Here is a 26,693-nt window from a genome sequence, read left to right as displayed (position 1 = left end):
AGTCTTATGATCCTGACATGGAAAATGACATTTTCACTCACAAATGCATTTATTCTATTTTACTCATCAAGCCTGGTTAATTAGTTGCCAAAACCATACTAGATAAATATAACAAGTTAGTTTGGGAAGTAAGGCTATTCAGGCAGGCCCACTGTCAACAACAAAAAAATGGCTACCAGTAAAAAGAAAAGCAGACAACTCAAAACATCCAAAAACATTTCAGTAGTGGATCACACAGCTTTAGTAACAGAACATGAACACACTGTTTAATGTTGATGTTTCAATTAATAAACTTGAATCATCAAGGTTAGATTAGGTATTCTTTAGGAAGGCAGAGAATCACGTATTTGAGAAAGATTCCTTCCCCAAGCTGCTAAAATAGTCAACAGTTTAGTACTGAAAGTTGTCAATGCAAAAACAATTTGTGAATAGGCATTAAAATACCAGCACCTAGTCTGTTAGCTAAACTGCCAAAATAATCTCGTAAGCAAATTTTATTGGGAATACCAAACAGAGATATTTATGAAAAACTGCAAATAATTAAAAACTAACATTTTTCACAGCATTTTAATCTCCAGAAACATCTAAACCACTTTACGTTGTTCATCTGCCTTTAGACTCACCATGACAATATTATTTCTGTAACAAAACAAAGCAAACAAGCTACAGTAAACTGAAGCTCCATATGAAACTCAAAATCTTCTCATGAGATTCCCAACTCAAAATCTAGCCTATAAAAAAATTCTTAGTGGGGATACCTGGGTAGCTCAGTTGGCTAAGCATGCAACTCTTGATTTCAGCTGAGGTCGTGATCTCACAATTATGAGATTGAGCCCCATGCCAGGCTCTGCAGAGCAAGGAGTCTGCTTGGGATTCTCTCTCTGCCCCTTCCCCATGCTCTCTCTCAAAATAAACATACATTAAAAACAACAATAAATAATAAAAAAAATTCTTGGGGCACCTAGCTGGCTCGATTGGCATACAATTCTTGATTGTGGGGTCGTGAGTTCGAGCCCCGTGTTGGATGTACAGATTACTAAAACATAAAAAGTAACTCAAAACATAGAATAAAGTAAAAACAGTATAATTCTTTGTTTTCTTATTAAAGTACATAACCAGCTTGAATGTCTGAAATAGTATTAAGAGGGGTTAATCTCTTGGACAATAAAAGAGGACAATCATAATAAAATAAGATTAATCATACTAAATTCAAAATCCAAATGCAAAATGATTACAAAAATAAAATTATCCTTTGATAGAGCAATTCCATTTCTGGGTATACATGTACAAGAACTGGAAGGAGGAACTCAGATTTGTACACCTATGGTCATGGCAACATTATTTACATTAGCCAAAAAGTGACAACAACCCAAATGTCTTATCAATGGATAAATGGATAAACAAAATGGAATATTATTTAGCCTCAAAAAGGAAATTCTGACACATCACAAAATGCATACATCTTGAAGATATTATGCTAAGTGAAAAAGCCAGTAATAAAAAAACCAAATTCTACATAATTCTACTTATATGAGGGATCAATAGTCAAATTCATAGAGACAACAATCCAACGAGAAGACATAAAAATGCGCCCAATATAGGAGCACCCAAATACATAAAACTGTTCATAACAAACATAAAGGAACTAACTAATCAGTAATGGAATAACAGTAGAAGACCTTAACACCTCACTTACCTCAATGGACAGATTATCCAAACAGAAAATTAACAGTGGCTTTGAATGCCACACTGGACCAGATAGATTTAACATATATAAACATAAATATTTAAATATTCAGAACATTCCATCCTGAAACAGCAGAACATACATTCTTTTCAAGTGCACACGCAACATTCTCCAGAGCAGACCACATATTAGATCACAAAACATTGGTCTCAACAAATTAAAAAAGATCGAAATCACACAAGGCATCCTTTCTGACTACAATACACAAGAAAAGATCAGGAAAGAGAATACATAGAGGTTAAATAACCTGCTCCTAACAATGAAGGGGGGCCAACCAAGAAATGAAAGAAGTTAAAAATTCCATGGGAACAAATGAAAATGACCAGAGAGCAGTCCAAAATCTTTGGGATGCAGCAAAAGTGGTCCTAACAAGGAAGTTTATAACAGGTCTGCCTCAAGAAGAAAAATCTCAACCTAACCTTACACCTAAATAAGCTAGAAAAACAAAAACCTGAAACCAGCAGAAGGAAGAAAATAATAAAGATTAGAGAGAAATAAATGATACAGAAACAAAAAAAAAAAAAAAAAAGGAACAGATCAATGAAACCAGGAGCTGGTTCTCAAAAGAACATAAAATAGGGGCGCCTGGGTGGCTCAGTCGGTTGAGCGTCCGACTTTGGTTCAGGTCACGATCTCACAGCTCATGAGTTCGAGCCCTGTGCTGACAGCTCAGAGCCTGGAGCCTGCTTCTGCTTCTGTGTCTCCCTCTCTCTCTGCCCCTAACCCACTCACACTCTATCTTTGTCTGTCTCAAAAATAAATAAAAACATTAAAAAAAATTTTTTAAAAACCACAAAATTGATAAACCTCTAGCCAGACTCAAAAAAAAAAACAAACCTCAAAATCACAAATGAAAGAGGAGAAACAACCAACGTCACAGAAATACAAGCAATTCTAAGAGAATATTATGAAAAACTCCATGCCAACAAATTGGACAACCTAGAAGAAAGGGATAAATTCCTAGAAACACATAACCTACCCAAACTGAGAAAAAATAGAAACTTTGAACAGACTGATAACCAGCTATAAAACTAAATCGGTAATCAAAAATCTACCAATAGGGGTGCCTGGATGGCTCAGTCGGTTAAGCGTCCAACTTCGGCTCAGGTCATGGTCTCACGGTTTGGGAGTTCAAGCCCTGCGTTGGGCTCTGTGCTGACTGACAGCTCAGAGCCTGGATCCTGCTTTGGATTCTATGTCTCCCTCTCTCTCTCTGCCCTCCCCTGCTTATGTTCTGTTGCTCTCTCTCTACAAAAATAAACAAACATAAAAAAATTTCTAGTAGACTTAAAAAAAGATTCTCTCTCCCTTTGCCTCTCTCCCCTGCTCGCATTCTAAAAAAAAAACAAAAAACAAAACTAAAAGGCAACCTACTGAGAGATTTGCAAATGACATGTCTGATAGAAGGGTAGTATCCAAAATATATAAAGAACTGATACAACCCAAAAAACAAATAATCCAAGTAAAAAACAAGCAGAAGAGGGGCGCCTGGGTGGCTCAGTTGGCTGGGCATCCGACTTTGGCTTGGGTCATGATCTCACAGTTTGTGAATTCGGGCCCTATGTCAGGCTCTGTGCTGACAGCTCGGAACCTGGAGCCTGCTTCTGATTCTATGTCTCCATCTCTCTCTGCCGTCCCCTGCTCGTGCCCTGCCTCTCCCCCCCCCCCCCCCCAAAAAAAAATTTAAAAAAAAAAAAAAATTTTTTTTTTTTTTTAAATGAGAAGACACGGACAAACATTTCTCCAAAGAACACATTCAGGTAGCCAACAGACACATGAAAAGATGCTCAGCATCACTCATCATCAGGGAAATGCAAATCAGAAACATAATTAGCTATCACTTCCACACCTGTCAGAATGGCTAAAATCAAAAACACAAGAAACAACTAGTGTTGGTGAGGATGTGGAGAAAAAGGAATCCTCATGCACTGTTGGTAGGCATACAAATTGATGCAGCTAACTGTGGAAAACAATATGGGGGTTCCTCAAAAAATTAAAAATAGAAACACCCTATGATCCAGTAATCACACATTAGGTATTTACCCAAAAAAGACAAATACCAACCCAGAACTCAAATGCACCATGACAGACAGGAAAGAGGCCCTGATTCTTTCAAAATGTAGTTTTAATAATTTCAGTCACAGACCCTTGTTTAGAATCACTCATCAGGAAAAAAATGTTCACCAACAAAATTGTCTTCAGTTCAAGGAGTCACAGTGAAGGAATCTTATGAAAAGCTGCAAACAAACCACACATCAATAGAATGTGTGGGCTTTAGTCTTTCAGAGATCGAGGGAAGGAAAAGGAATAAAGGCAGTCCAAGGAGTTTAGTGAACAAAGGCATGAAAACAACTGAAAAGTAGGATGTGTGTTAAAGGAAGAAAATGTATTCCTGTCTTGAATGACGGGCTTAGGATGTTTAGACCAATGCAACTCAAACTCGACTGAGCATATGATCATGAAAGGATTTTTGTTAAATCCAGTCTGAGTCTCACTAGGTACAGAGTGAAGCTGGAGATTCTGCATCTCTACCAAACTCCCAGGAGATATCAATACTGTTGGTCCACATACTGTATTTCTTAGTAGCAAGGGCTTACATGGTTCCTCTATTGCTAAGGCACCACATCAAATTCACAGAGTACTGTGGGAGATTTTTAATTTTCTAAGTTAATTGTCAGATACTACATGAACAACTAGTTCAAGATAGCCCACAATTTCAACATTAGATAGTGCTACATTCCTTTCAGTGACACCTTATCTTTGAGAAGAAGATTTTTGGCAGTTGATGAAACAAAGCATGTGCTTTGTGAAAATCAATGTGAATGAGGAAATGAAGGTGGCTTGTCCAATCTGACTCTGAGGTTTAAGCAGTTGTACAGTGGTCAACAACCACATATATCCCATTAATAACTGTGCATATTTAAAAGTGAAATAAGGGGCGCCTGGGTGGCGCAGTCGGTTGAGCGTCCGACTTCAGCCAGGTCACGATCTCCCGGTCCAGGAGTTCGAGCCCCGCGTCAGGCTCTGGGCTGATGGCTCAGAGCCTGGAGCCTGTTTCCGATTCTGTGTCTCCCTCTCTCTCTGCCCCTCCCCCGTTCATGCTCTGTCTCTCTCTGTCCGAAAAATAAATAAAAACGTTGAAAAAAAAAATTAAAAAAAAAAAAGTGAAATAAAAATATGCATTTTTCAGGGAGCCTGGGTGGTTCAGTCAGTTAAGCATCTGACTCCTGATTTTAGTTCAGGTCATGATCTCACACTTGTGAGACAGAGCCCTGCATCAGGCTCCATGCTCATAGAAGGACTCTCTCTCTCCCCCACCCTCTCAAAAGAAATAAATAAGCTTAAAAAATATATATGAGTTTTTCTTTCAATTCAGAATACGTTATTTTTTTCAAATGGTTACTACATTCATTAGGAAATTGTTCAGTATTTCTTTTCGCCTATATGGTGTCATGCCATGAACCTCTGGTTTAGTCTATTTGATAGGTGATTAGGACCACAGCTCTTATAGCCAAACTGATGAGGTTCAAATCCTCATCTGACTGTACCCTTAACCATCTGTGTGATGAAGCAAGCCTGTTATTCTTTCGGTTTCCTCCATTATAAAAGAAAAGATCATAATAGTTCCTACCTCACAGGACTGCTATGAAGAATAAATGAGTTGATATATTTAAACAGCCAAGCACCATTATAATTATGACGCTATAGTTATCGCTACTACCATTATTAGGGAAAAGGGAGTCACAAAAGGCTTTTGATCTTATAGCTGACCAGTTTCTGGTACAGAAGGAAGGAGGAGATATGGCAAGTTTATGACTGAGGTAGGCTGGAGAACAGGCAACTTCAACCCTGACTCCAGGGTCCTGTGGTTGTTAATTACTCCCCGGGCAGGGAACCACAGAAAAGGAATAAGTCAACTCAAATCTCTTCTATATTCTAAAAATTATTCATTAAAATACTTTACTTGCAAGTGATTGTTGTAATGACAAGATTTTTTGAAAAGTCTAAATGTACATAAAAATTAGTTTCTGTCTAAAGTGAAAAATCTTCTGATTGCAAAATACAATTACCCAAGGTGTTGCCTATTAAGAGTCCTTCCATCTCATTACCAAATCTAAGCATGTCAGCAAATGAGCACAAGACTCTAACACTGCTTCTCATGGGTTTGCAGGAGGGCAAAGCACACAGATCAGAAAGAACATTCTCCTAATTAAACTGAAGCAGATGACTATGGAAGAGAAGGGCTTGTCACATGTAACATCTGTGCCAAGAATGATCAGATTAAATATGCAAAATGTGAAGTAAAGGTGTGAAAAAGCAGTAAGATTATACTCTAGACCTTAAATAGGCTACAAAAGTTCTGACAGTTTTCCTAATTATTCCCAGTAATGGACATAGAAGGCCAAAAGGCAGGCGGGAGAAATACATTTTTCTCCATTATGGGTGTTGAGCACTAGGGCTAAAATCATGCCTGTCTGAACACTGATCAGTTTCTGCAAAGGTTAATAGCAATTAAATGCAGCAAACTAGATTAAATGAGAAACAGGTCATGATACTGCTGTACTTGCAAAGAGCACAATAAAGTATTTCTTTTAAATTCATCTTAATGCACAGGAAGTCCAAAAAGAGCCGCTATGAGGAAAAGAATTTATTATTAAATAGTGAAGAAATCTCTTCAATGAAGTAAAAGTAAAAATGACATGCTACACAAACTAATTCAATAATCAGTATTGGGTTGCTAAAAAATTAAATACTGATGATGTCTAAAAGGATTATTTCTCAGAAGAAGAAAATTGTGATATAATTATATATATATATTTTAAATATATATTAAAATATTTTAAATATTTTTAATATATATTTTAATATATATTTAATATATATTATATATTATATATAACATATATGTTATATATAGTATATATTATATTATATATAATATATATAATATTAATATATATTTAAAATATTTTAAATATTTTATATATATATAAAGATTGCTCTTTTTCTAGCTATATATAGTCCATCTTAAAATTTAAAATGGGGCATAAATGTTAAAATTAAAGGACACATACTGAAGCATAATATTGTCATTAACACTGCTTCTTCCAACCTAGTACATCTACATTCAAAAGAATAAATTACTTAGTAAGTGATAATTAAGATTAACCTATCTGTGATTATAGCTAATAATAATGTATCATACATCTGAAAGCCACCGAGAGCACATCTTAAAGGTTTTCATCACAAAAGGGAAAACAATTTGTAACTATGTGTGATAATGAAAGTTAACTAGACTTGTTGTAGTGATCATTTAGCAATATATATAAATATGGAATCATGTTGTATACTTGAACTAATGTTATATGTCAATTATATCTCAAAAACATTTTTTAAAGATTAAACTGATAGCTATGATATTCTGAGGCCATTCTCTGAACTTAATCTTTTACTTGAGTATAAATCCTAAAGTGTAAGTCTGACGCATATTGATGGTTGATTTTTCAAATTTAAATAAAAGCAGATTTTTCCAAAAATTAAGTAAGCAATCACATGTATACACAAGCACACACACTCCCTTCTTCCACAAACCTCTCTACAGGAAACAAAAAATAAAAGGGACAGGCTCAGAAAATGGAAATTCAATTTACTTTACTATCCTCAGGGTCTTCTAAACCATCCGGCCGACTAAGGTTTCGAGCAGGCTGGCTGCAGACAACATTATCTTCCACTCCCCAAGAAGGTACTCTTACAGGTGGCCTTTGGATTTCATCGGGGTAAAAAGCACCATCTGCTCCATCTGAAATAAAATTTTGGAAGAGTAGAATGAAACTTGGTACTAAAATGAGAATCTTTGTGTATAGCTATGACGAACAGGATATAAGAACCATTTTAGGGCATCACAAAAATGATGTCTTTTAACCCAAGTGATTTTTTAAAATAAGAACTACATGTAATAAGCAAAAAGACTACTCATTCACGCTGCAGCACTCCTAGATGAACCCTAAACATTAAAACTACTGGTTATAAGATAATGTTTCTGGGGCGCCTGGGTGGCTCAGGTCATGATCTTGCGGTTCCTGAGTTCGAGCCCCACGTTGGACTCTGTGCTGACAGCTCAGAGTCTAGAGCCTGCTTCATACTCTGTGTCTCCTTCTCTCTCTGTCCCTCCCCTGCTGGTGCTCTGTCTCAAAAATAAATAAACTTTAAAAGAATCTCGGTCTAGAGATAGCTTTAAAATGAATAAATAGATAAATAAATAAATAAATAAGATTTCTATTTCAGTTAACTGTACTAATAGTTCTCTAATCTCAGGAAGATGCAAACCAAAAAACTTCATATTCAGTTAACCCAAAGCCAAAAATATTTCAATAACCTCTGGTTTCCTGTGTTGCATAAGGATTACCATATTGCAGAACTGGCTGTACATTTGGCACTGCAGCAACATGACCATTTTGCTCTGAGCATGTACTGAGACGCTGTGAGATCTTCCGAGGACTCTGGGAATTCGGACTTTCTGTTTTCCTTTCTGCTTGATTTTCTAGACTCATTTTAAGTTCCTAAAATTAACAAAACCAAAGGTGAATAAGCAATGAAATATTTTAGGGGCAGCATTAAACATTTGGTCAAAATAAAATAAAATTATTTCCCTATTATGTTCAAAGAATACAGGTGGCTCTCAACTAGGCATAATTGTCCCTTCCAACATCAGAAGGCAGAATAAAAAAGACCAATGTATTTTCAAATTTTTGCCACGATGATACTCTTTTTATTGAGCTAAGAGGAAACTGGGCAGCTCTTACAAGTGAGCTGTCAATAAAAGTCAGAAAACAAAAAACAAACCAGGCTGCTTCTCTAGTAAACTCTATCAAACATTTAAGAAACTTATTTTTTAAAAATACCAAACCCATATAACTTCTTTCAAAAAAAACTTCTGAACTTACTTTATAAGGTCAGCACTATTCTAATACCAAAGCCAAACAATGACATTAAGGAAAACTGCAGATCCCATCCCTCATAAATACTGATGCAAAAATCTTCATTAAAATATCAAACACGGGGTGCCTGGGTGGCTCAGTTGATTAAACATCTGACTCGATTTCAGCTTAGGTCATCATCTCATAGTCATGAGATCAAGCCCCACGTCAGGCTCGAGATTAAGATTCTCTTTCTCTCCCCCTCTGTCCCTCCCCTGCTCGTGTGCGTGCACAACTTTCTCAAAACAAAAAAAAAAATCAAATATGATATTTAAAAATAACATGACCAAGTGGGTTTTATCACAAGAAAACAAAGTTCGCTTAACATCCAAAAATCAATGTAAATCACTATGTTCACAGACTAATGGGAAAAAAAACCCATATGATCATTTCAATAGATGTAAAAAAAACATTTTACAAAACTCAACAGTCTCACATATATATATTTTAAATCTCAGCAAACCAGAAATAAAGAGGAACTTCCTTAATATGAAAAAAGACATTTCAAATAGCCAGACTGAACAACAACAAAGTGCCTACAGTGAACCTTAATGGTGAAAAACTAAATAATTCCACCTGCTCTTACCACTTCTACTCCACATCATACTAGAGATACTAAACAGTGGATTAAGGCAAGATTAAGATTAAAGCAGACTGGAATGGAAGAAGTAAAATCATCTTTATTCATAGGAGATATGATTACATATGTAGAAAATCCTAAGGAATCTACTAAAACTAGGAGAATGAGTGGGTTTAGCAAGATTGCAGTATACAAGGTCAATACATAAAATCAACTGTATTTCTATATATAAGCAACACACAATTGAAAAAATGAAGTTTTTAAAGATACCACTTATAGTAGCATCAATAGATAATATTAAAATACTCCGATATAAATTAATTAAAAAATGTGCAAGGCCTATACACTAAAAACCACAAACTTACTGAGAGATACTAAAGAAAGCCTCAACAGAAAGAAATATACCACATTCACGGACTGGAAAACAGCATTTTTATGCTATTAACTCCTCCCAAATTGATCTATACATTCAATACAATCCCAACAAAATCCCAGCAGGCTTTTGTATAAATTGACAAGCTGATTCGAAAATAAAGGCTGAAATACAAAGGTGCTAAAATAGCCCATTTAAAAAAAACAAACAAAGACTTATGCCTGATTTCAAGATTTATGATATAAGAAGCTATAAAATCAGGAGACTACAATGTTGGCATATGACTAAACATACAGATTAGGGGCTGGCAAATTTTTCCCATAAAGGGCCTGATAGACATTTTCAGCTTTGTAAGAAACAGTCTGTCACAACTACTCAAATATGCCTTTACTGTTGCAGCTAGAGGTAATACCTAAGTGAATGGGCATAGCCATATGCTAATAAAATTTTATTTATAAAATAGGCCATGGGCCATATTTGGCTTGTAGATGTTAGTTTGCTGACCCCTGATATAAATCACTAAAGGACAGAGCCCCCCAAATACCCATATTCATAGTCCATTCAATTTCAACAAAGATGCAGAAGTAATTCAATGAAGGACAGGGATGGGCTTTTTTAAGCATAAGCTTAAAAGAACTGGAATGGACAAATCCTGATTATATACCATACCATACAAAACAATTAACTTTAAATAGATCATAAATCTAAACATAAGAGCTAATGTTATAAATCTAGTAGAAGAAAATAAAATTCTTTATAACCTTGAATGAAGCAAAAATGTGTTAGGACACCATGAACCATTAAGAAGAATACTGCTAAATTAAACTATTTTCAAAATTAGAAGATTTAACTCTTCAAAGATATATATTTTTCTTAAATGCTTAGTTGGGGGGGGGGGGCAGATGGGGGCAGGGCAAGGTACCCAAGATCTGAAGTAGGCTCTGCTAACAGCAGAGATCCTGATGCAGGGCTCCAACTCACAGACCATGAGATCATGACTTGAGCCAAAGTCTGACACCTAACTGACTGAGCCACTGAGAAGCCCCTCAAGGATAGTATTTTTAAAAGTGAAAAAAAAAGCTACATATTGGGAGAAAATATTTCCAAAATATATGACAAAGGAATTGTACGTACAATACATAAAGAACTCTTAAAACTAAATACAACCAATAACGATAACTCAATAAAAAAAATAGGTAAAAGATTTGAACACTTTACAAAAGAATCAAGAGACGCCTGGGTGACTCAGTTGGTTAAGCGTCTGGCTCTGGCCCAGGTCATGATCTCATGGTTTGAGAGTTCAAGTCCTGCATTGGGCTCTTTGCTATCAGCACAGAGCCCACTTTGATCCTCTGTCCCCCACCCCCCACCCTCTTCTCTCTGCCCCTTCCCCACTCATGCTCTTGCTCAAAAAAAAAAAAAAAAAAAAAAAAGTATATATGAATAGCCTATAAGCACATGAAAAGATACCCATCACCATTAATCATCAAGGAAATTAAAACTTAAACCATAATGAGTTAATACTACATACCCACCAGAAAGACTAAAATTAAAATCTGATAATACCAAGTACTAAGAGCCTACAGAGCAATTGAAATGCTCACACACTGCCAGTGGGAATGCAAAATGGTACAGCCACTCTGAAAAACAATTTGGCTGTTTCTTAAAAAAAATTTTTTTAATGTTTATTTATTCTGGAGAGACAGGGAGACAGACAGAGGGCAAGAGGGGAGAGACAGAGGGCAAGAGGGGAGGGGTAGAGAGAGAGGGAGACACAGAATCCGAAGCAGGCTCCAGGCTCAGAGCTATCAGCACAGAGCCTGACACGGGCCTGAGCCCATGAAGCACGGGATCATGACTTGGGCCGAAGTCAGACATTCAACTGACTGAGCCACCCAGGCGCCCCACAGTTTGGCTGTTTCTTAAAAACAAATCCATCATACAAGAGAGCAATTCATTTGTAGGCATCTACCCAAGAAAAATGAAAACACATGCCCACAGAGAGAGGAGAATGTTCACAGCACCATTATTCACAGCAAAACATTAGAAATAATCCATATGTCCATCAGCTGGTAAAAGGATTAATGTCCAACTAGTGAATGGATAAATTCTGCATGATTGAATTTACATCAAATGCTAGAAAAGGTAAAACTATACAGTAGCAGAAGACAGATCAGTGACAGTCTGGGACTGGGGAACTGAAGGAGCTGACTAAAAATGAGCATGAAGGAAGTCTGTACAGTAAAGGAAACATTCTATAGTTTGAATACAGTGGTAATTACAATACTATATATATTTACCAGAATTCATCAAGTTACACTTAAAATAGGTGGGTTTCATTAAACTGTACATCAATAGAGTCATTTAAAAAATCAACCAGAAATTTTAACATAGAATATAAGAGTGGAAAAGTTTATCTGTAAAGCAAAACTCAGCTGGTTTTGCTGAATGTCATCTATGAGAAAACAGGTAAGACTCTTAAAGTCACTATCATAGAAAGAAAAACTGGTAAACATGAAAAATTCAAGTCAATTTAGGAGATACAGCAGAGAAGAGATGAGAAGAGATACAGCAATTACAAGTTCTCCTAAGCCTGTGAAAAGAGCATAGGGGTGCCTGGGTGGCTCAGTCGACTGAGCGTCCGACTTCGGCTCAGGTCATGATCTAGCAGTTCATGAGTTCAAGCCCCGTGTCAGGCTCGGTGCTGATAGCTCAGAGCCTGGAGCCTGCTTTGGATTCTGTGTTTACTCCTCTCTGCTCTTCCCATGCTCAGCTCATGCTCTCTCAATAATAAATGTTAAAAAAAAAAATTTTTTTTAAGTATAGAAGATACATGAAATAATAAGCATATTGCAGGATTGGTTAAGTGAACGATGTGGCTAGAGCACAGGTTGCATGTTAAGAGCAAGAAATATGTAGCTAAAAAGTCAAGTGAAGGCCAGATGTGCCAAATCTTTGTCATACAGTTTATTACAATGGGCCTAACTGTTCTTGAACAGTAATAACATGGTAAAATGGTCCTTACGAAGGTTATTCTAGCAAAGCTATTCTGGGCATACTCGAAATTAGAAATAAATAAGCAGAAATTAGAAACAAATCATATGGCAGACTGGAGTCAGACTTCTCCAGCACTAATAACCCTGAAGAATCTATCTTTTCCAGCCCTAGGAGGACTACTGAGAAATGAGTAGAGTGTTTAGAACACAGCAGGACCTCAACAGAGGTTCCCTCATCTCCTGCCATGAATCAAAAAACCCCAGAAGCGCTGCCACCGTAATTCAGTATTGTGAAAGTGCAATGTGAATAGAGAAAAAGTGAGAGTAAATTTAAAAAAAAAAAATTTTTTTTTTTTTTTGAGATAGAACGCACCTATGCGTGCGTGTGAAGGCGAGCACACCAAGCTGTGGAGAGCAGAGAGCTGGGGTGGGGGGAGGGGGGGAAGGGGGAGGGGAGAAGGGGGAGGGGGGAGAGAGGGGTGGAGGGCGGAGACGTGGGGGAGAAGGAGGGAGGGATTGAGATTCAAGGCTGTGAGCTGTCAGTGCAGAACCTGACGTGGGGCTCTAACTCGCAAACAATGAAAGCACGACCATGGCTGAAATAAAGAGTCAGATGCTTAACCGACTGAGCCACCCAGGCACCCCCAAAAAATATTTCCAAAAGGATTCAAGAAATGAGGAAAAGGACAGGAAAGAGTAAAAGGTTTAGACAGGGTCAACTGCTACAAAAGTTTAAGCAAATTATATGGAGTCAAGGGTTTCAACAAGAGATTTATGCATTCATTGGTATAGTCAAGCAACTTCAGAGATTCCAACACAATAAAGAGTTCACTCTTAAGTTAATACCCCTCTCCTCTACCATCAGAGATGCAATAAATCCCCTGCAAATAGGATGCAGGGTAAGAAAAGGTCCAGTAACAAGCAGCTTTGATTCCTCATGAGGGAAACTGGAGGTGGGGTGAAGAGAACACAGGGACATGAACAAGACAGTTATAGGTAGGCTGTTTGGTAAATTGGAAGACTGAACTCTTGACTTAGAGAAGATTCTTAAATTTGCATTTACAACACCCCCCAAAGGGTCCACGTTTAGAATTCAGGAGATAAATCAATTTATGGGGAAAATAAATGTGTATCTTTTCACTAACTTCTAACTGAAATTTAGCATTTTCTTCGATTATGAAGGCCAAAAAACCACAGTAACGAACGGTTCCAATACCTTTGTCACCTACAGAATCAAAGATATGTTCACTTCATATTACAGTCACTGCAGCCATCTCAAAACAGCCTTTATATTTCACTACTTTGAAATTAGTAATTACTAGACATGCTAAATGTTAACATTTTAAAATAAGCACATATACTACCTGTCACATAGATCATAAACTGAAAATTTTGGTAACTTTCTTAGAATTTGATTCCTTTGTGATTCTGTATATTTTGCTTTAATCACTTAAAACTATTTCTGAAAACAGACTTCACCAGACTATATCAAAAGGCCCTTAGAACAAAAATGGTCAAGGGGCACCTGGGTGGCTCAGTTGGTTAAGTGTCTTTCAGTTTCAGCTCAGGTCACGCTGTCACGGTTTGGGAGTTTGAGACCCATGTCGGGCTCTGTGTTGACAGTGCAGAGCCCGTTTGGAATTCTCTCTCTCTCTCTCCCTCTCTCCCACTCCCCTTCTCCCCCCCTCTCTCCCTCTCCCTCAAAAATAAAGAAGTACAAAAAAAAAAGAAAAATGGCCAAGAACTCAGAACTCCTCCAAGACCTCCTCTACCTTCAAAGACATGCATGACAGGATACAGCTATGTCACCTGGGCAAAACTGTTAATGGCTGACTTAGAATCCTCCTAAAATAAAAGCCTCCACAATTTAACTAATAGATTTTGTTAGGAATCCTCTTTTATAGTTCTAAGGCACAAAAGTGTGGTTAGCTGGTTTGCCTCTGCTAGAATGCCTACATCTTTTTTTCTTCTTCAAGGCCCCAAAATGGCTCACAGTAGCCTTGGTTTTACAAATTACCCAACGAATTAAGGAGGTCTCTGGTACTCCCAACTGTTAAACAGGAGGAGTAATAGATTTCCCTTATATGCCACATGTCGACCCAATCAAAGTAGAGGAGGAAAGACATTAAATGTTCGGAATTACAACTCTGAACAAGTTGTTCAAGGTATTATATAATTCTCATAACCTCCTTTTATCACTCCTAGAGAGCCGCTAAATTATAGCTAAAAAGGGAAACATGGTAGTCTACGACTTTTCTAGGACCAGTTGTGTGGGGTCATGATTATTTAATTGTGCTATTATTGTAACATTTCATTACAGCTATCTCCCGTTAATTTTAAGTATATATGCTACTCTTCCATCGTCAGGTAGGAAGCAAACCGTCTGGAAACACAAAATGATTCAGAAAAAAAATAGGTATATGATGTTAAATATTCTGAAATGGTTTTTAATTTAAAAAATTTTTATTTGTATTTCCCACAATCTTTCTTTTAAATCATTATTTGCCATTTTGCTTTTGCTTATTATTTTCTTTACTCTCCCCCTTTATGTTTCTACTAAGGCGTTTATGCAGAATATTTGAAATAGTATGAAAATATGAAAATGATAATTCTATTAAATAGTTTTTGAATGACATGAAAAGATACTTTAAGCTATTAAGTTCCTAAATGAAGTTAAACTGGTAGGGATTTATTTATTTATTTATGTGTTTATGTGTTTATGTGTTTCTAGTAGACTCCACACCCAATGTGGGGCTTGAACTCACGACCCGGAGATCAAGAGTCACATGCTCTAGCGACTGAGCCAGTCAGACATCCCTAAATTGGTAGGGTTTTTAATCTTAAGAGAGCTATTACTTCATACTGTTAGTTCTTTTATTCACACACATGTTCAATAAATATTTAGGGAGTACTATGTGGTAGGCACTAGGGATTCTGGAATAACCAAAACAGACAAAAATTCCCGCTCATATGGAGTTTATACTCTAGGGCAAAGAAGAACTACAATACACAAAATATGTAAAATAAATAGCTAGATGGTGGTAAGTACTTTTCATTTATCCACTCAACAATCACTTGGTTCATTCTAGGTACTATGTGTGGATCTAGGTTTTAGTGATACACAAAAGGGACTTAGTCCTAACCTTGTACCCTACTAGGGTAGGGGTTCTGATGGTTCTGAGATAACACTGGGGAGATAAACATTAAATAAGCTGTTAAAATAGGAAACAGAAATTCTCATAAATACAGACTTTTTAAGTAACATAAAACTACAGTGTCACCAGCAAGAAAATCAGGAGTAACTCAGGGAGACCAGAAGCAGAAAACAAACTGTCCTACTTCTTTTTTTTTTTTTTTTAACGTTTTTATTTATTTTTGAGACAGGGAGAGACAGAGAACAGGGAAGGGTCAGAGGGAGGGAGACACAGAATCTGAAACAGGCTCCAGGCTCTGAGCTGTTAGCACAGAGCCCTACGCGGGGCTCGAACTCACGGACCGCGAGATCATGACCTGAGCCGAAGCCAGCCGCTTAACCGACTAAGCCACCCAGGCGCCCCCAAACTGTCCTACTTCTATTGCACCCTGACAGGGCAGGGTACTTACTGACAATAAAATTGCTGATTCCAGTACATTTCTTTCACCAAATGTTTTTATAAGCAAAACTATAAATTATGTTTGCCCCATTAATTTATTAATTCAACTAATACTTAACTTCAAGTATCAGGCACTGTACTAGGAGCTACAAATGGTGAATAAAATGGACAGTTCCTATCTTCATGTATCTTACAATTAAGCAGAGGCAGAAATAAACATTACAAATTATGTTAAATGCTACGAAATAAAAGTAAAGGTCCCAGATGTGAATTCAATAAAGGTATGTACTTCAGAGTGGGAGGTCAAAGGCGGCCTCACTGAGGAAGAGTCAGTTAATCTGGGACTTGAAGGATGAATCAAGAAAAGAATATTTCAATATTTAGAGGGAAGTTAATATGAATTCTGGAATATAGTTGAAAAAAAATCACTGGGGAAGAAGGAAGGTAATTATGGTTGCATAGATAAGACAGCCATAAAATAACAATTACTGATGTTGGGTGAGGAGTACAACAGTTCATTCTATTATTCTCTCTATTCTCATATATTTAAACTTTTTTTTTTTTGTATTTATTTTTGAGAGAGTGAGAAAGTGCAAGTGGGGGAGGGAGGGAGAGAGAATGAATGAGAATCCCAAGCAGGCTCCATACTGTCAGCGTGGAGCTCAATGCAGGGCTCGAACCCATGAACCATGAGATCACGACCTGAGCCGAAACTGGATGCTTAATCGACTGAGCCACCCAGGCACCCCTAAACTCTTTTTTTTTTTTTAAAGTTTACTTATTTATCCTGAGAGAGAAAGTGTGAGTGGGGGAGGAACAGAGAGAGAGAGGAAAGAGCCAGGACCCCAAGCAGGATCCACACTCTCAGCACGAAGCCCAATGCAGGGCTTGAACTCGCAAACCAAACCATGAGATCATGACCGGAGCTGAATCTGGATGCTTAACTGACTGAGCCACCCAAGGGCCCCTCTTAGGTTTAAACTTAAAAAAGAAAAAAAAGTCTAACAAAATAATAAGGAATTGTAGGCAAGAATATTCCTGACAAAGGACATGAATGCGGGCCCTGAGAAAACAAGGCAATTGGTGAATTGTACAGACTGACTAGAACAGTTCTCAAAGTGTGGTGCCCAGAGCAGCAGCACCAGGAACTTAGAAACACAAATCTCAAACCCCACTACAAACCTACTGAATTAGAAACTTTAGGAATGGAACCCAGGAATCTAGGGTTTAACAGGCACTACGGGGGATTCTGACACAAGCTCAAGTTTGAGAACTACTGAGAGAGACTCTGCAATGGAGGATAGTGAAACAGGACATTGTGGCTTAAGATGGGAACAGAGAGAAATGGAGGCCAGTCATACAAAATATCACACGTTAAGGTTTAATCTTAAGTGCACAACAGGCCCATTAAGGAGCTTTAGCAAGGAAGTGATCAGCTTTACATTTTTAAAGGTTACCCTGTGTTTTGAGTAACCTTTCACCTGAGTCAAGAGTACAGGAGAGGAGTGACCGCATGGAAGATGGCAGCAGAGGAAGTGTGTCTGTCCGTTGGACTAATAACCACCAAGGAACTGAATCCTGACATCACCTGAGTGGGATTGGAAACAAATCTAGTCCATGAGATGACTGAGCCCTCTGACAACCTAACTGCAGGCTTGTGAGAGGTCTAAAGCCAGAAGACGCAGTTAAGTCACACCCGAACTCCTCACTCACAGAAGCTGTGAAGTAACAAATGCTTTGAGCCATTAAGTTTGGGGAAAATTTGTTAGTGCAGTATATTACAGTTACAATGCTATTTTATGCGATTTCAGCCATTTATATCATAATAAAACATACAAGCAGTTATAATCATTCAGGACTATATCCTATATAAAACTCCAAACACATTTTATTTTATTTATTTATTTTAATTTTTTTTAACGTTTATTCATTTTTGAGAGACAGAGAGAGACGGCATGAGCGGGGAAGGGGCAGAGAGAGGGAGATACAGAATCTGAAACAGGCTCCAGGCTCTGAGCTCTCAGCACAGAGCCCGATGCGGGGTTCAAACTTACGGACCGTTGAGATCACAACCTGAGCTGAAGTCGGATGCTTAACCGACTGAGCCACCCAGGTGCCCCTCAAACACATTTTAATATAGAAATATTAATTGTAAGGTAGGTAATATAGCCATTATATAAATTCTAAACAATTTTATATATGTATCATATATATAAATATTTCATATAAAAATGTCTTTTTATACTTGTAAAATATATAAAGTATCTTGACTGCTTCTCTCTAGCATTAGCAAATATCTCTAAGCACAATACACACTTAGAGCTGGGTTTCTTATTCACAATACTGAAAGTAAATCCGTATCTCAAAGTTGTCTGAAGCATTTGTAATATATATACATCTCTTCCCAACTTCTTGTCAGCTCTGATTACAGCATCACTGATTTTTTATCTTACAGAAAGAGAGTGAGCAGGGGGAGGAGTAGAGGGAGAGATGGGGGAGGGAGAGGGGGGGAGGGAGAGGGGGGAGAGAGGGGGAGAGAAGGGGGGAGAAGGGGAGGAGGAGAGAGGGGGGGAGAAGGGGAGGAGGAGAGAGGGGGGAGGGGGGAGAGAGGGGGGAGAGAGGGGGGAGAGGGGGGAAGAGGGGGGAGAGGGAGGGGAGAGGGGGGAGAGGGGGAGAGGGGGAGAGGGGGAGAGGGGGGAGAGGGGGGAGAGGGGGAGAGGGAGAGAGGGGGGGGAGAGGGGGGAGAGAGGGGGGAGAGGGGGGGGAGAGGGGGGGAGAGGGGGGGAGAGGGGGGGAGAGGGGGAGAGAGGGGGGGAGAGAGGGGGGGAGAGAGGGGGGGAGAGAGGGGGGGAGAGAGGGGGCAGAGAGGGGGGCGAGGGGGGGGCGAGGGGGGGCGAGGGGGGAGAGAGGGGGGAGAGAGGGGGGAGAGAGGGGGGAGAGAGGGGGGAGAGAGGGGGGAGAGAGGGGGGAGGGGGGGAGGGGGGGAGGGGGGGAGGGGGGGGGAGGGGGGAGAAAGGGAAGAAGAGAGAGAGACGGAGAGAGAGAGACGGAGAGAGAGAGACGGAGAGGGAGACAGAGAGGAAGGGAGGGAGGGGGGAGAGGGGAGGGAGGGAGGAGAAAGGGGAAGGGAGAGAGGGGGGTGGAGGGAGAGGGGAGAGAGAACGAACCCCAGGCAGACTCCACACTCAGTAAGGAGCTGGACCCGGGGCTCAATTCCACAACCCTAGGATCATGACCAGAGCAGAAATCAAGAGTCAGACACTCAACTGACTGAGCCACCCAGGTGCCCCATGATTAGAGCATCATTGTTTTAACTTTGCAATACGCTTGACCAAAACTCATACCAGAAATTTAAAAAAAATCATTTTCTCACTCTTCATTTGTGCTATTGTTTTAATTATCTTTAATTGTTTACTTGTAGCAATCTATTTTTTTTTTAGAGAAAGCGAGCACTAGCACATGGAAATGGGGGAGGGGCAGAGAGTGGAAGGGAGAGAATCCCAAGCAGGCTCCGTGCTCCCTCCCACAAACAGTGAGATCATGACCTGAGCCCAAATCAGGAGCCAACGCTAAGTCACCCAGGTGTCCCTTTGCAGGAATCTTTATAACCCACTTTTCATTTTGTGTTCCCACACACTAAAAGCAAAAAGGAAGGGGAGAGAGGAGGAAGAAGAAAAAACTATTTCAACATAATACTCTAAAGTGTAAGAGGCAGGAAAAACAACTTCAATCTCAAATTCTTTTTTTTTTCCCTAGGTTTATTTATTTTGCGGGAGGAGGAGAGAGAGAGAGAGAGAGCGCTCTCGAGCAGGGTAAAGGCAGAGAGAGGCCCAAGCAAGCTCCACACTGTCAGCGCAGAGCCCATGTGGGGCTTGAACTCACAAAACTGTTGAGATCATGACCTGAGTCAAAAAAGAGTTGGATGCTTAACTAACTGAGCCACCAGATACCCCTCAAATTCTATTCTTACTTAATAGTTTCTGTCTCATAGTAATATTTGTGGATTATTGGGTTTGGCAAATGCATACAAGTGTCGGTATTGTTGGACACCAGAATTCTCAGGGTAGACGGGACAAATAGGAAATGAGGAAGGAGAAGAACTGTGTGGAGTTGGACCAGAATTCATGATATCTAAAATAACATTTCTTAGTTCTGTCCACTGAAAAGATCTAGAGGCAATGAGCACCAGGAATCATGGACACACCGAGGGCCCATATTTTGGTTTCTAAATACCATCTCTAATAATAAGCCAAAAACTCTGTTCTTATTACAAAAAAAAAAAAAAAAAAAAAAAAAAAAAAAAGGACAATTCCAGGGGTGACTGGGTGGGTCAGCAGTTAAGTGTCCAACTCTTGATTTCAGCTCAGGTGATCATCTCACAGTTTCGTGGGTTTGAGCCCCATGTCGGGCTCTGCACTGGCAGCATGGAGCCTGCTTGGGATTCTCTCTCTCCCTCTTACTGCCCCTCCCCACTCATGCTATCTCTGTCTCTCTCAAAACAAATTAAATAAACTTTAAAAAAGAACAAACACAACAACGGACAAACCAAAGATGAGTTAAGAAGGGTACACGATGAGATCCTTTTGTAGTTCAAAAGCGTGATGACTGGGTGTTTGTTCCCATTGTTGTATGACATGTGCCTCCCTCAAACCTTGTTACAACCTCCGAAAGGCAGGAGGAAGAAGTGTACAAGATAAGCCAGAATATCCTGCAATGCTGCAAAGATATTAAGTACTCAAAAAATCAACAACACCCTTTTGATACAGGTGAATATCAGGAAACCAGTTTCAAAGTGCTTCCACTGACCAAATCTAGAACTGTAGAAACATCAAATTAAGAACAGTAATAAATTCTACGGGTCCCCGGGGCACCTGGGTAGCTCAGTCGGTTAAGCTTCCGACTTCGGCTCAGGTCATGATCTCGTGGTTTGTGAGTTCAAGTCCTGCGTCGGGTTCTGTGTTGACAGCTTGGTGCCTGGAGCCTGCTTCAGATTCTATGTTTCGCTCTCTCCCTCTCTCTCTCTGCCCCTCCCCTACTCACACTCTGTCTCTCTCTCTCAAAAATAAACATAAAAAAAAAAAAAAAATTCTAGGGGTGCCAGGGTGGCTCAGTCCATTAAGCACCCAACTCTTGATTTCAGCTCAGGTCATGATCTCAACTCACACTGGGCTCCACACTGAGTGTGGAGCCTGTCCGAGGTTGTCTCTCCCTCTTTCTCTGCACACTCACCTCAAAATTCACAAATATTTAAAACAAAACCAAAGAGCAACAAATTCCAATCCACTGACTAAAGAGTTCATACTCATGACTGTCAGGAAGATAGACAGATGGACACAGACACCTAAATATAAATTAAAAATATATTCATACACACACACAGATACAAAAATGTACTTGGCCTTTGTCCCTGGTTCCTAGCAAAGATCTCCTAAAACTCTTAGAATTTTCTGAATAGCAACAATGTCTTCTGTCATTCATAGTAAGTCCCTTTAGACTAATATAATTTATGCTAACAAGGTGACTCCTGGGAAGCCCTCAGTTCCACCAGAAGGACCAAGCACGTGACTACAGAGAGTTAGAAATTTTACTAACAGCCCCCCTCTACATCAGGGATAGGAGGGAAGATGGAGACTGAGTTAAATCACCTGACCAATGATTTAATTAACCATGCTATTATATTCAAACCCCAGATTTAAAATTCTTAAACAATTCCAATTGGTGAACACACCAATGTGCTAAGACAGTGCCATGCCTGGAGAGGGTAGGGAAGCTCTGTGACACCCCGAAGGTTCTTCTTCTTCCTTATAGAATGCTAAGGGACAAACAGAAAATGATGGATTTGAAAAATCAGAATTCAGGGAGCCTGGGTGGCTCAGTCGGCTATGCATCCAACTCTTGATTTTAACTCAGGTCATGATCTCAGAGTTCATGGGATCAAGCCACGTGCTGGGCTCTGTGCAGACAGTACAGAACCTGCTTGGGATTCTCTCTCTCCCTCTGCCCCTCCTCCCACTTACACATACACACACACTCTCTCTCTCTCTCTCTCTCTAAATAAATAAATAAACTTTAAAAACAACAAAAAAAAGACAAGTCAGAATTCTGCAACTGTCACACAGCAATGCCACTCAACTGTAAGATCTGAATGGCCTCCTTATCATGGGTGATTTTGTAGTATCATCATTGGTCATTTGGGAAACTTGATTGGTTCACTGAGTCATGTAGATCTTCCAAATGCTGGCCAATTTAACTAAACACTTTTTAAAAATCAGTCTTAATATTACTGCCCATCTCATCAGAAAAGTGTGTAAGCACTGGGAATTATCAAGCTCACGGTAGCAGATACAAGTTACCCAAAGTTCTAGTTTTTGCTTAAAAGCCTGAACTTTATCACTGGCAATAAATACTATCATTTGTTTTTTCCTTAAAGGTCACTTCTTTTCAAGAAAACACCTACCAAATACCTTACCTTTAAAATAACTATATATTTTGTCTACTAGTCATTTTTTTTTTTTTATATTTTAGAGTGCACGACAGCACATAAGCAGGGGAGAGGGACGAGGAGGGGGGGAGAGGGACAAGGAGTGGGCGCGGGGAGAGGGACAAGGAGTGGGCGCGGGGAGAGGGAGAGGGTGGGGATATCTTAAGCAGGCTCCACGCTCAGCATGAAAGCTGATACAGGGCTCATTCCCATGACCCTGGGATCATGACCTGAGCCCAAATCAAGAGTCAGACAACCAACTGAGGCACCCAGGTACCCTTATTAGTCATTCTTTAATACAGAAACGATATGCTAGGAAAAAAGCAGCTAGTTCAGCTCACAACCCAAACAACTGCACAAGTACTTCACTTTAAGATAACCATCATACTTCAGGCAGAAGCACTTTGGGGGTACTTCCCATTTCATCACATAGAATATTAAAAAGACATGCACCCTGAGATCAAGCTTCGATTAAGATTACTATTTTACTGTTTCAGGGCACCTGGATGGCCGAGTCGGTTGAGCATCTGACTTCAGCTCAGGTCATGATCTTGCAGTTCATGAGTTCGAGCCTCGCATCGGGCTCTGTGCTGACAGCTCAGAGCCTGGAGCCTGCTTCGGATTCTGTGTCTCCTGCTCTCTCTACCCTTCCTCTGGTCACACTGTGTCTCTCTCTCTCAAAAACAAAGATTAAAAAAACGTTTTGAAAATAAAAGATTATTATTTTACTGTTTCATCATCAGGCTTTTTGGTTTTAACCTTTACTGCAATGGTTAAGATGAACGGTTAACATGTTTTTTGCCACCTTACAAAGCTTTATTATGGCGACTTGACAGAGCCGACTCACACGGACCACGAGCCAAGACACGCCAGCTAAAACACAACTTCAAGTTTAACCCAGGATCCAGAGCAGAGGTGCCAAGTCTGCAGCTAGTGCCATTCCCGTGGGAATGGCCACGCCACATGGCCTCCCACGCGAGCCCCAGCGCCCTCATACTACAAAGGCGCCCCTGCTGGAGGCTGCAAGGCAGGGAGCCCTCAGAGACCCTCTTGGGACTCAGGGCACAGCGGCTCCTCTCTGGGGTTGCCAAGTCCCGGCAAAGGAGGGGAGGGGGACAACCGACCGACCTCCCTTAGTGCCCAAGTGTGTGTGGTTGGGGGGAGCGGGGAGGGACCAACACGAGTCCATTTTTATTTTGGGGGCAGCAGGGCAGGATCATCATGCGACAATTACCTTTCATCATGCAACAATTACCAGGTGCGCTTCGAGGACCATCTTTCTAAAGCTCTGCCCGTGCCACAGAAGCAACCCGGCTCTCCACAGCCTGGCTTCCCTCATGACACGTAGCCCTTCTGCTGGACTGGAGAGCTGCCCAACAGCAAGAATGGCAAGCAAATTTTCTCCAGACTTTTGGGCCGCCGGCGGCTGGGAAATCTGTTTTGGCCCCAGGAGAAGCCCAGCAGCCACTGGCATTCCCAGATGCTGCCGCGGGGCAGAGATAACAGGCACAGGAAAGGTGGGGTGGCAGGGTCCTCCCAGTATGGTAACTACACTAACGGAGTTTGGTGCAACTGCCTTGATTCAAAAACTAACACACCAGCAGTTTTAACACCACTGCTGTCATACCAGCATGTTTAAATGTAACACGGGGGGGGGGGGGGGGGGTGGTAAATAACACTCTAGTATTATGAAAATAGCTTGTAACTTTGTAGACCTCTAAAAGGGGATGGGGCCCCCCAAAAGACCTCCAACAATACTTTGTGAAATGCACTGTAGCATTTTTTACATTATAAATGTACATTCTGTTTCACTGTAAGTTACACTATAAATCATTAAATAACTTCTAAAATGTTTCCTTCACAAAAGAAAACCAGATAAAGACAGTATCATGTATAACTTTTAAATTTTTTACTCTTTCTAAATTTAAACATCCTAAAATTTCTCTATTATTAAATACAATATATGTAACAAAGAGCAAGCTAAACTTAAACACTTCAGCCTTTTCCTCATAAAGTAAAATATTTTAAAAATATTATTTAACTAAAAAGATTCTGCACCTAAGCATACTAAGATCTGCTTCAGTCTTTTCTTTATCCTAACTTTAATTTTTTTCTTTTTTTGACAGAGAAAGAGCGCGAGCGCGCACGCATGCAGAAGCAGAGGAGAGGGGCAGAGGGACAGAGAGGATCCTAAGCATGCTCCATGCTCAGCGAGGAGCTCAGCAGGGCTCGAGCCCATGACCCTAGCATCATGACCCAGCCAAAATCAAGAGTCGAACGATCAACCCACTGAGCCACCCAGGTGCCCTTAATTTAACTTTTTTTTTAGCCACCCTCACGTGATTATAAAATGTGTGTCTTCATAAAGCTGTAGTATCATTCACTGTCTCATGAAAGATGTTAAAGTACACCGTTCGATACCTTCTCCCCGGAGAGTTTTTCCAAATGTGTCGTCAGTCCATTTATTTCTTTGTCTTTCTCTGCCAACTGAAGCTGAAAAAAGAAATCATCATTTTTTTCATTATCCACTCTCTCCCTACACATCAAGAGCTAGTTTATACCATTCTATCAAAATACTTACTATTACCATAACCCATGTATTTCCTTGGGTCTTATTCTTTGACATCTCTGGATATTATCCCCCCCCAAAATTTGTTTAAATTTGAGTGTTCTCGAAGTTTCTTCTTTGGCTTCTTCTCTCTATATTCCCCCTGAAAACTTCCTTTTTTCTATGCCTTCAACTATGATCCCCATGGGAAAAATCACAACTATTAACTAATGTGGCACACCTCTTTCTTCCCCCAAGTTCCAAATCTTTTTTATAGATACAGTACTTTTCTTTTTTAAGTGTTTATTTACTTTTGAGAGAGAGAGAGAGAGAGACAGAGAGAGAGAGAGAGAGAGAGAGAGAGCAAGCAGGGGAGGGGCAAACAGAGGGGGAGACACAGAATCTGAGCTGTCAACACAGAGCCCAACACAGGGCCCAAAATGGTGAACCACAAGATCATGACTGAGCCGAAGCTGGATGTTTAACTGACTGAGCGACCCAGGTGCCTCTCTTTTTAAGTTTATTGACTTATTTTGGGGCAGGAGGGGGTGGGTGGGGAGGAGAGCAGGAGAGAGAAGGACGGTCACATTCAAGTGGTGGTGGGGAAGCAGAGAGGGAAGGAGAGAGAATCCAAAGCAGACTCTGCACTGTCAGCACAGAGTCCGATGTGGGCTGTGAGATCATGACCTGAGCAAAAAATCAAGAGTCGGACACTTAACTGACTGAACTACCGTAGGCACCCTCAAATCTGTCTTTTCAATTGACGGATGACATGTTTTCATTATTGTCTTTCTGCATTTTGAGGGCAAAGGGTCCCAAACCTACTTTTCTAACTTTTGCTAACAGATATTACCAATCTCAGAGCCCAGTGTGACTGAAGCTAGGAAGCTATGTTACACTTCCTACTCCTCTTCCCAACATCGTCAGTCTAAGTCATTCATTCATTTAACCACCGCCCATTTGCATTATAAGCATTATGGGTACAAACACAAAACTATCCTTCAAATAATTTTTCCCTGAGGATGCCTTTCAAAGATTTCCTTGACAGACTCATGTCCTATTCAAGAGTAAGTGATCAAGGACGGTCCCCAAAGGGGTGGCCTTTATCAAGTAATTCTCTAAGAATATTTCTATCTGATTTTCTCACCTTCAAAAACTCTTTCCACCTATAAATCCCCTCAGTGTTACCAAATTACTTCACAAAGACCCACTATAGTTGGGTCCCTTTCTTTACTCCTAGAAAATTCTTAACAACAAATAGCACTAAAATTCCATTTTAGGCCCCCTAAAACGTGGCTTCAATCTATCAAGTCCAATCTACTCCATTACAGACATTGAAGTCTTATTACTCAAGATTGCTCATAATCTCCAGACTATGCTCTGCACTTTCACCCCCAA

The 26,693-nt window shown here is 39.8% G+C and overlaps 1 protein-coding gene and 1 pseudogene across 2 annotated transcripts in view; one reads left to right on the top strand and one right to left on the bottom strand.

Moving 5' to 3' along the window:
• The window catches only part of TAX1BP1 (Tax1 binding protein 1), a 90,170-nt gene that overhangs the window by 4,636 nt on the left and 58,841 nt on the right, over positions 1–26,693 (bottom strand). Inside the window, exons 14-16 of one of the 2 annotated variants that reach the window (XM_047831405.1) lie at positions 25,169–25,240; positions 8,124–8,307; positions 7,399–7,547 (exon numbers count right to left, since the gene is read on the bottom strand). In XM_047831405.1, coding sequence (XP_047687361.1) covers positions 7,399–7,547; positions 8,124–8,307; positions 25,169–25,240 — 405 coding nt within the window. The remainder of the gene's footprint in view (positions 1–7,398; positions 7,548–8,123; positions 8,308–25,168; positions 25,241–26,693) is intronic. The other variant, XM_047831412.1, reaches the window with a different exon arrangement.
• LOC125161414 (uncharacterized) lies at positions 20,844–20,936 on the top strand (annotated as a pseudogene).

This window comes from Prionailurus viverrinus, chromosome A2, assembly GCF_022837055.1.
Source record: "Prionailurus viverrinus isolate Anna chromosome A2, UM_Priviv_1.0, whole genome shotgun sequence".
In the NCBI taxonomy this organism is placed as follows: domain Eukaryota; kingdom Metazoa; phylum Chordata; class Mammalia; order Carnivora; family Felidae; genus Prionailurus; species Prionailurus viverrinus.
This window is presented reverse-complemented; position numbering and strand designations above follow the sequence as displayed.